The 11,045-nt window shown below is 38.4% G+C and overlaps 1 protein-coding gene across 1 annotated transcript; it reads left to right on the plus strand.

Annotated features, from left to right (window-relative positions):
• The first annotated feature begins 8,285 nt into the window (after positions 1–8,285).
• On the plus strand, positions 8,286–9,687 carry LOC103721342. Its single transcript, XM_008811512.4, has one exon. It carries the CDS (start codon positions 8,430–8,432, stop codon positions 9,438–9,440), a length of 1,011 nt encoding a protein of 336 aa, XP_008809734.1. The 5' UTR covers positions 8,286–8,429; the 3' UTR covers positions 9,441–9,687.
• The last annotated feature ends 1,358 nt before the right edge of the window (positions 9,688–11,045 follow it).

An 11,045-nucleotide genomic window follows, 5' to 3' on the forward strand; every position in this document is an offset into this window, starting at 1 on the left:
AGAACTCAAATTTGTAACCCTGTAACCGGGGGTGGCAATGAGCTTGGTCCGGCCTGGGGCCCATCATGCAGGGCTTTGGGCTAGGTTCGAAAAATTTAGACTGAATTTGACCTTAATGTAGAGTCCATTTATTTTTCGAGCTAAGTTTATTGGCTCGACCTGAGCCAGAATAAGGTTTGCAATGGAGCTCAAATTCAGGTTTGAATTAATTTGTTTTTATATGTTGCTATTTAGAAAGAATAATTAGAAAGTAATAGACATTAAAAATAGTTTAGTTGAGAAGAATGTGTCATATATTATTTACTTGTTATAGGAGAGAGTTTAATTTTTAACTAACTCATGTGAAGCAATATTATGAAATATTAAATTTCAATTGGATTCGGGTGGATCTATTTTTGGCCTAAATGGGTAAATTCTGACCGGGCTCGAGCCTAGACTTGGGACAAGATTATCTAAAAATTTTTGAGCCTAAGTCCAGTCTGAAGTCTGAAAAAAATTTAGGCTCGAATTTAGATAGGAGTATGGCCTGACCTACTTCCAGTCCTACTCAAAGACAGCTCTTGAAAGAGTTATAGGAGTCGGTGCTTGTTTCCCTGAAATGGTGGAACAACTTAGTAGTGTGTTTATAGGATATCAATTAATATGAATTATAAATTTTAATGTTATTATTTCTAATTAAAAAAAATGATATCATGTATTATATTAATATATTCTTCTACATTAATGTGTTACCGTTTTTTTTTCAGTTAAATTTAGGTAAAAGAATATGTCGTTGTTACTGCAAAGCTGCTCGCAGGCAATCAAACAAGCGTTACATGAAATCCTGTTATAGTTGTGACTCAACAACTTGTTTACTGTAACCAACAATAAACAACTTGTTTACGTGGTGATGATCCGGTCAAACCATGGAACCCTACTGTTGCTTCTATCAGTGTCGGCGGGACGCGGCTGACGCACCATCCCTTTGCTAGATTTCTGCCCTGCTCTTCTTTTTCCCTTTCGCCGACGGAGCTTTTTTTTTCCCCCCTAACAATCGTACATTTTGATGACTTGGACACGTTTGGAATATTGTCCAATCACCTTTCCCCATCTTCGCCATTTCTCGTTCCGCTTCTCCGTTACCGCGCCCTGATCAGCTGAACTAATCCATTCAATCGAATGGGTCGAGGTCGGAAGATATTGTGGCCGCCACGTTGGCGCTCGGACGTTCGGTTGAATGAACTCACTTGACACGTATATTGCGATTACAATATCTTTAGAAACACACACAGGAGAGAGAGCGAGAAGGAAGACGAGGAGGAAGAAAACTATCCAGACAAAAGAGCAGGCTGGCAGAAGGCTATGAAGTTCGGCATGGCATATATCATTCTTTGAAAGGTCATGGTCGCCCATATTCCAAATTTTTACTTCTTGGACTAATTTTGAAATCTTCTAAGCCTCTGGACCATTTGATATTCCTTGTAGTGGAACCTAGCTCTTTTCTAAGGAGCCTTACTAAATTGCACTCCTTAAAGGCTATACCTTTATTTATTTTATTTTGAGGTAAAAGCTATACGCTTAAATAACCACCAGGCCATAGCTAAATGCATCCTTCCTTTTATTATTATTATTTTTTTTGAGAAGGTTTAGGGCTGGATTGAATATCAGCAATATCCATATCTTTATTGGTTTTTATTTGATAAATTTGAATGTATATTTCAATATTAGCTAAATAAAATATTTTATATTCATATTTATTCTAAACAAGAATGGATACAAATTGGATATTGAAAGTAAGAATATAAATACTGATATAAATTAGCTAGTTAAATTTTATATTCACCAAATCAAAAAATATAACTAAATGGAGGACAAGTTAAGTCAATAGAGTGTTAATATAGTTATTTATTTATTTATTAAAATTTATAAATATTATATAAGATTAAATAAGATTGTAAGCAAAAACGGATATTGGAATACAGATATAGATATTCAAATCTGTATCCAGATCCCAAAAGATTCCGATATGACAAGGATGGATATTATCCTATCCACTTTATCCTCTAAGAAGGTTCCATATTTGACCCTCTCTGTCGATGCTTCCGTTAATTTTCTAACTAAATTGATTGAGATCCGTGAAGCTTAATCATTGTTTATAAATCCAGCCCTGATATTTACTTGACATTCTACAAAATCACATTACAGTTTCTAAAATACATAATAACCCAGAAAGTACGCCTAACCACAAATTATATTTGCTAAACCCAGTCCCGACATTTACTTGAATGGGCCCAACTGCTGCAACCCATGCAGAACTTGCAAAGTAGAAGTTGTCATTATTGCACTAATCTTGATCTAGAAAACTCATTTAATTAGGGAATCCTGCAAGAAGATGACTTAGTGTAGAGACTAGAAGGCACATGATCTATTATTTATCTACTTCTTCCCAGTCCAATCGTCTAAATTTTCCCATCTAAACTCTGTTAGCTTAGATGCACAAATATAATTGATAAATCAATAATTCAATATTTCTAATATTTAAAAACAGTAAATAAGAAAAATAAACTAGCAAATAATTGACTTGACAATAGAATAATAAAATGAAGAAATGAAAGAAGATGGCCTGTGGATCGAAGCATGCTAACGCGTTGTCCCAGAAAAATTTATGCCCCCCATGCACGGGTCTGCTGGTACAGATCTCCTAGAGATACAATGACCCAGTATAGAACCACGTCTTTTCTGTCAGTGCGCCTCCAGGGAAGAAAGAAGAGCACGTTTACGCTTGTAGATAGCTCAAAAGAAACCTAGAAAAATAATTGAAATTATAAGGAGAAGAAAAAAAAATTTTATTTTTTTCTATTTGATAATCTCTAGAGCCCTTTTTATATAGGCTCTTGGAATAGGGAGAAGAGAAACTTTTTATTGTGTTTAAAATGATCCCTAGAGCCTTTTATATAGGCTCAGATGCGTCAAAAGAAGCAAACTCTCCTTCCGTGGATTGATGACGTGTCTTCTTGTACTTCTTTAATCTTGCGGCTTGTTGCATCTTGGCTGCCCATGCTTCCTTCCTTCTTCGAGAGGCCTTCCATGCTTGCTCTTGCGTGTGGATGCATAATACTTATCATGGCCTGCTTCCTTTGGGGATCTTTCTATGTTTGCTCCGTTGCTTGTGCGCAGATGCTTGCCACTTGGCCGTTGACTAAGTCAAATATTTGGTTGGTCGCGGTTTGCTCTATTTGGCATGCGATTTTCAAATTTTAAAATATTTAATTTAATTCAACAATCCCCTACATAAATTAAATATTTAAAAAAATTAAAATCAAAATAAATTTTAAAAAAATTTAAAATAAAGTGTTGAGTATCTTATATTATGTAATAGGTGTAGGTATTTTTTGGTTTGAACCTTTACTTAATGATAATTAATTATCTCTATGGAGCCAAGGTGGACTATGCCTTGAACATTGGTCCATTGCTTAGATTTTATCAACAGTATACATAATATAGCGTGAATAATGCTCGAAGTGGGTTTGCACTTTACGGCCATGCGCATGTATTTCTTCATGTGTGTTATTGGGGAATAACCCACTTCTCACAGTCGCGGCCTCACGACTACACACATATAGTTGAATCCTCAAAAGGGTACGAGCAAGTAGGTACCCTGCCTTATGGGTTTCAGATTCATTAAGAGTAAAAACTCAACCTAAGTCTTGCTTTTTATGAGTACTATTGCCTTAGGGATGGAAAAAATAAATAGTGCTCCTCATTAGTCATCTATCTTGTTTGTTTCAACCCATTGAACCTTTTCAGGTTAGGTTACCACCGTGATGACTTTACTTATGAGCTTAGCCCCATCCCCCTTGACAACTCTAGAACCCCCGTTCTAGACAATCCTTTGGTAAACTGATCAGCTAGATTCCTTTCGGATGTTACAAAATTTAGTGCAATCAAGTTATTCTTTAATTTGTATCTCAATGATTTATGGCACACTTTCAAGTGCCTATTTATTTTCACATTTGCATTTTTTTGATTCCATTTATCTATAGCAGATCTGCAGTTACAATGAACAGATATAGAATGTAATGGTGAAGTCACAAGAGGTAAATCTACCAGCAAATCTTTAAGCCACTCGGCCTCAATACTAGTGGTATCTAGTGCAATCATTTCAGATTTCATGGTGTTCCTAACCATTACAGTTTGTTTGATAGACTTACATGATACAGCTGCACCTCCTAAAAGGAAGACAAGACCAATGGGGGATTTGGTGTCAACTGTATCACTGATCCAGTTGGCATCACTATAGCCTTCTAGAACAGCAGAATAACCACAATAGTATAATCCCAAAGATATGGTACCTTTAAAGTACCGAAAAATTATTTCTAGAGCAGTCCAATGATCATTATTAGGATTGTGAGTATATCTACTCAGTCGGTTCACAGAGTATGCAATATCAGGTCTGGTATAATTTGCAAGAAACCCTAGGGAACCAATGATCTGGGAATACAAGCTTTGATTGACTGGATCACCTAAGTTCTTCCTTAGATGAAGAGATGGATTATAGAGAGTAGATACAAGATGACAATCAGAGTAGTGAAACTTTTTAAGAATCCTCTCTACATAGTGGCTTTGGGACAAGTTATTCCATTTTCATTTCTTATGATTTTAGTATTTAGGATTAGGTCTGCTTTTCCTAAATCTTTCATGTCAAATTTTAGAGATAAAAATTGTTTTACTTCATTAATAATTTCTAAGTCTGTTCCAAAAATTAGGATATCATCTACATATAGACATAAGATTATAATTTTGTTATTCTTCTTTTTATAATATACATATTCATCTGTGTTATTAATTTTAAATCCAGGATTATTTTATCAAATTAAGATGTCATTGTTTGGGAGCTTGTTTTAGACCATAAAGAGATCTAATCAACCTACATACTTTTTTTCTCTTGACCTAAAACAATGAAACCTTTGGGTTGGTCCATGTAGATCTCTTCATCTAGGTCCCCATTCAAAAAAGCGGTTTTAACATTCATTTGATGTATAACCAGCTTATGAATGGAAGCCAAGGCAACAAGGATCCTAATGGTAGTGATTCTAGCTACAGGGGCATAAACATCAAAGAAGTCAATCCCAGATTTTTGAGTAAAACCTTTAGCTACTAACCTAGCCTTGTATTTGTCTACAATTCTATCTGGCCTAAGTTTCTTCTTAAAGATCTATTTACACCCTATGGGTTAACTTCCTGGGGGTAGGTCTGCCAATTTCCAAGTGTGGTTTTGAACTATGGATTGCATTTTATTGTCTATTGTTTCTTTCTAGAAGGGGGCATCTAAAGATTTTAAGGCATCCTCTAAAGAAGCAGGAGAGTCTTCTATTAGGAATGTGTAGTAGTCTTCTCCAAAAAAAATTTCAACTCTAGTTCTTTTACTTCTCCTAGGTTCAGTTTCTTCTTTTTCTTCTTCTTCTCTAAATCTGGTTCTGTTTGAACTAGTCCCTAGGTTATTATTGGTATTTATTTGATCATTTATCCTTGTTTTAAAAGAAAATATACTTTCAAAGTAGATTGCATCTCTTGCTTCCATTATGGTATTGTTATTAATTTTATTTATTTGAGAGTTAAACACTAAAAATTTATTAGCATTACTTTCAATTCCATATCCTATAAATATTGCATCTAGTATTTTGGTTCCAATTTTTTTTCTTTTATTTTTTGAAATTTTTATTTTAGCTAAGCACCCCCACACTTTTAAGTATTTTAAGTTAGGTTTTCTATGTTTCTAGATTTCATATGGGTTTTATCATTATGTTTGAATAGAATTCTGTTCAAGATATAAGATGCAGTTACTAGTGTCTCTTCCTAAAGATTTTCTGGTGCACTTAAACTAATTAGCATAGATTTAACCATATCCATTAAGGTTCTATTCTTTCTTTCAGCTACTCTATTAGATTGGGATGAATAGGGAGCTGTCACTTCATGAATTATCCAATGTTCTTCACAGAACTAGGTCAGCGGTATATTCACCTCCTCTATAAGACCTTAAGATTTTAATCTTTTTATCTGGTCGGTTTTCAGCCTCTGCTTTATAGACTTTGAATTTATTTAAGACCTCATTTTTAGCTTTGATAAGATAAAGGTGATAGTATTTAAAAAGGTTATCTATGAAAGTTACAAAATATTTGTTTCCATCCCTTGAGGTTCTTCCTGAGTCACATACATCACTATGTATGAGTTCAAGGAGATTAGAATCTCTACTTACAAAGTAGAAGGGTCTTTTAGGTAATTTGGCCTCTACACATATCTCACATTTGTCATTATTCTTGAGTTTTGATTTTGGGATTAAGTTCAAGTACATTAAAGAGCAAATACAATAATCAAAGATATATATCCTCACAAAAGGCCTAGGACTCTCTTATATAGACCTAAGATTCATGTGCCATACATGGCTTGTTGGCGGGATAATTGAAATTACTTCCTAATCAGTCGAATGGGGAAAAAAAATTAAATTCAAATTCAAACTTCTTCCATACAGAGCACATGCCGAAAAGTAAATGGGGAAGGCGAGTATGAAATAAGTTCCTAATCAGCCGCATGGGGAGATTCAAAATCAAACTTCTCCCATGCCAGAATCGCATTTGATTCTGCCACCTCCTAAAGTTTTGACCATTAAACTTTTCAGGTCCAGCACTAAGATTTTCAGATATGTGGGAAGCCAATGATTTGTAGTTTAATTAACATAGTTTTGACATCTGTGAAAATGAAAAGATTTATGTCAAATTATTACACTGATATCTAATTTGAACTTTAGATGTCTAGTTGAAAAATCCAAACAATAACAGCTAAATCAGCTCCAGATCGGTGGTGGAGCACTTGGCTTACTTAAGTACTAGCCTTTCTTAGGTGCGTAGGCTTTTTTGACAAGCATTTCTTAAATACCGTTATTCAATGGATAATTTCACTAGATATCGTTTAATTTCATCCTAAGTGCAATATTAAGCTAGCTCCTATAAATTAACTAATTTTCGAATTTTCGTTTGAATAGAATCTGGAAATTACTTCATGAGGAGTTCAAATGGAGGTATTAATAAACCTCTTGGAGGTTAGGCAATCTAATATTTTGCTTAAAAATTAAACACTAAAGTGAAGCTAGCAAAAATGTATAACAACTAAAATATACTAAATCCTATGATTTGATACAAATACTAATTTTGAATATGATAATCAGATTTAATAATTTTTGGATATTGATCTGTGGTATCATACTATGATTGTGCATGCAATATATGACAGTTGTGATATCATACCAAGATTGTGCATGCAATATATGACAATTGTGATATCATATCAAGATTGTGCATGTAATATGTGGCAGTTGTGATATCATACCAAGATTGTGTATGGAATATGTGGCAGTTGTGATATCATACCAAGATTGTGCATGCAATATGTGGCAGTTGTGATATCGTACCAAAATTGTGCATGCAATATATGGCAGTTGTGATATCATACCAAGATTGTACATGCAATATGTGGCAGTTATGATATCATACCAAGATTGTACAAGTAATATATGACAGTTGTGATATCATACCAAGATTGTGCATGCAATATGTGGCAGTTGTGATATCATACCAAGATTGTGCATGCAATATGTGGCAGAATATATAATAAATATTGCAATTTAAAATCTAGTGCTAACAATATATAAACTTTTCTGGATTGTTAGCCTAGATGCGCAAATATAATCAATAATTAAATGTTTCTAATATCCAAAAATAGTAAATAAGAAGAATAAATTAGCAAATAATTAACTTGACAATAGAATAATAAAATAAGAAAAAGAAAGAAGATTGCCTGTGGATCGAAGCATAGTGACGCGTTGTCCCAGAAAAATTTATGCCTCCCACGCATGGGTCCGCTGGCACAGATCTCCTAGAGATACGATGACCCAGTACAAAACCACTTCTTCCCCATCAGTGCGTCTCTAGGGAAGAAAGAAGAGCACGTTCATGCTTGCAGATAGCTTAAAAAAAACTTAAAAAATAATTTAAATTATGAAGAGAAGAAAAATTTTCTTTATTCTTTTCTTCCCAATGATCCCTAGAGTTCTTGTGCGTGGATGCATGACACTTGTCATGACCTGCTTTCTTTGGGGATCTTCCATGTTTGCTTCCTTGCTTGTGCGCGGATGCTTGCCACTTAGCCGTTGACCAAGTCAAATATTTAGTAGGTCGCTTGCTCTGTTTGGTATGCGATTTTCAAGTTTTAAAATATTTAATTTAATTCAACAAGCTCTAACCCGTTCTCCACTAAATTCCTTAACCCAACCCATCAGCTACTCCAGAATAATCCGAGGGAAGAAAATATCCACCCAACCTCCTCTCCCTTTCAAACTCTTCTATCCGCTCCACTTCAATTCTCAACCATAACCTCAAAACAAGCAGGAGAAAGACATGAAGCCCCACCCGCCATCATCTGCTCCCGCCTTCCTCCGCCTCTTGCCGAGAGCCGTCTCGTTCCTCCTCCTCTTCTCCCTCGGCTACACCCTCGGCTTCCTCTCCACCACCACCACCTCCTCCTCCTCCTCCTCCTCCTCCTCGTCCTCCTCCCACTCTCCTCCCCAATTCCACGTCCAAACCCAATTCCAATCCCAACCCGATAGCGCAATCCTAGTCTCCACATCGCCCCCGCATCCACCTTCGCCACCGCCGCCGCCGCCGCCGCACGACCTGCTACGCTTCCGCACTAAGTGCGCGGACCCCATCCCCCAGCCGGAGAACCTGCGCACGGTGCTCGACCGCGTGTACAACGGCAGCTCCCCTTACGCCGGCTTCCCTCCTCCGGCCATCGCCCCGCTTCTTTACCCGCCGGCCCGCCGCCCCCGCGGCTGGGGCTCCACCAAGCCAGTCTTCCGCGAGCTCATCGAATCCGTCCGCCCCCTCACCATCATCGAGCTCGGCACCTTCCTCGGCGCCTCCGCCCTCCACATGGCCGCCATCTCCCGCAACCTCTCCCTCCCCTCCCTCATCCTCTGCATCGACGACTTCCGCGGCTGGCCGGGCTTCCGTCACCGCTTCCCCCGCGACGTCCCCCGGCCCCTCCACGCCGACGCCCTCCTCCTCTCCCAGTTCATGCTCGCCGTCGCCGCCGCCGGCGAGGCCGACCGCGTCATCCCCGTCCCCTTCTCCACCGGCTCCGCCCTCGCCGCCCTCTGCGACTGGGGCGTCTACGCGGACCTCATCGAGGTCGACGCCGGTCACGACTTCCACTCCGCCTGGGCCGACATCAACATGGCCTACGCCGTGCTCCGCCCCGGCGGCGTCCTCTTCGGCCACGACTACCACACCGCCGCCGACGACCGCGGCGTCCGCCGGGCCGTCACGCTCTTCGCCAAGGTCAAGGGCCTCCACGTCCGGCCCCACGGCCAGCACTGGATCCTCTCCCCCAAGCCGCTCGATCATTGATCCATCCTTCCATCCCAGAATCGTAATAATAAACCTATTTGACTGTTCTTTACTTTTGTTCCTACCTTTGAGAACAAACTTGTACCATCTTTTAGTTTCACTGTTAATGTTTCTTTCATTTGACCCCCATGAAATAATATTCACATGGTGGGCGAGACGTAAGAAGTTAAGCAACTACAGAGAGAAAATAAAGAATGGTGTTTCACTGATTATTTTTCAAGAGAATAAAACGTGATGATAGTGTTGATGGGGTGGATTGCTTGCATAACTTATGTTTGTAGTTGGCCCCATCAAATTATAATTATACGGTGGGCAAAACAAAAGGAGTTAAACAACTATAGAGGGAAGAAATAATGGGACTTCATAGATGATTATTGTCAAATAAAATGAAGGGTGATGTAACGTTGATGGGGTGGCTGCGTGGGTTGCTTGCATAGCACGGCTTGGGAGAGTCGAGAAGGGATCCGGAGGAAAGGCATCACCTTTATTATTGGGAAATCGAGCATGGATCTGTCCGTTTCTTGTATTAGTCTAATCTAAGGGATAAGAGTGATGTATTGCATATAATAGATTACATGTATACATCGAGAAATTTGCGTATCTTTTTATGTTTTCCAATGTAATATCTTAATGAGAAAGAAGGATTCCGGATTGGATAAGATATGACCCTTCTGTATTTAATTGCATAGTTTCATATAATTTTTATTTTCTATGGTTTGGTCTTGATTAAATTGGGAGTCTACAAAATTTTGCGTGATCAATTCTGTAACAGTGTTCTATATTAGACGGTGGTTGATCTTCCGAAAGAAAGGTAATAGGTCACTCGCTAAATGAACTTGGCTAAATTCACTGAAGGGAGCGGAAGTCAAGGAATGATTGAGTACTGTTATAGGACCCTACCGGCATCACTGATTCTGTCGTGTTTTGTATCGATTTTCAATTGCCACGGCCTGGGTAGACAAAATGGAGATCATTAACCGGTTATCGGTGGTAGAACCCTCTCCCAAAACGTATGACGTCACATGAGAGGTTGAATGTCGTTAACTTGCTATCTTTGCTTGATCGATCTGACATGGCCAGATTTCAACTTGTGTTACTTGATAGGTTTATGTTGCGGGAAATGTGTTGGTAATAAATATAAATAATTATAAATAAAAAAGTAATCCACAATAAATAAATAAGAATATATTGTGTAAGTAAATTTAGCAAACGTCCTTTATGATGAGCCTCAATAGCAAAGCACTTTATATAGGAGAAGTTCGAGATGAACATGCACTTGCTCGGCAATACTATTAACCACACTCAAAGAAAAGAAGCCGAAGGAGATGTTGCCTATTGAAGGCTTCGACACCCAAGATGACTAGAAGCAACAGTGAGGGGAGCTGGCCGGGGAGCTTCTTTCGGTTTCCTTGAACAAAGCGAAGCAGAGCTAAACAGTGCAGGTCAGAGCCCACCTTGACAACATTGCTAAGGCCTACCTTGTGGAGTTCCTTCGGGCTAACACTGACGTCTTCGCCTGGTCGGCTTCAGACATACCGGGTATAAGCCCAGAAGTCATCGTCTATAGGTTGAGTGTGGACCAGATTCATCGACCTATTTGGCAAA

This window comes from Phoenix dactylifera, unplaced genomic scaffold (genome assembly GCF_009389715.1).
Source record: "Phoenix dactylifera cultivar Barhee BC4 unplaced genomic scaffold, palm_55x_up_171113_PBpolish2nd_filt_p 000162F, whole genome shotgun sequence".
Classification (NCBI taxonomy): Eukaryota; Viridiplantae; Streptophyta; class Magnoliopsida; order Arecales; family Arecaceae; genus Phoenix; species Phoenix dactylifera.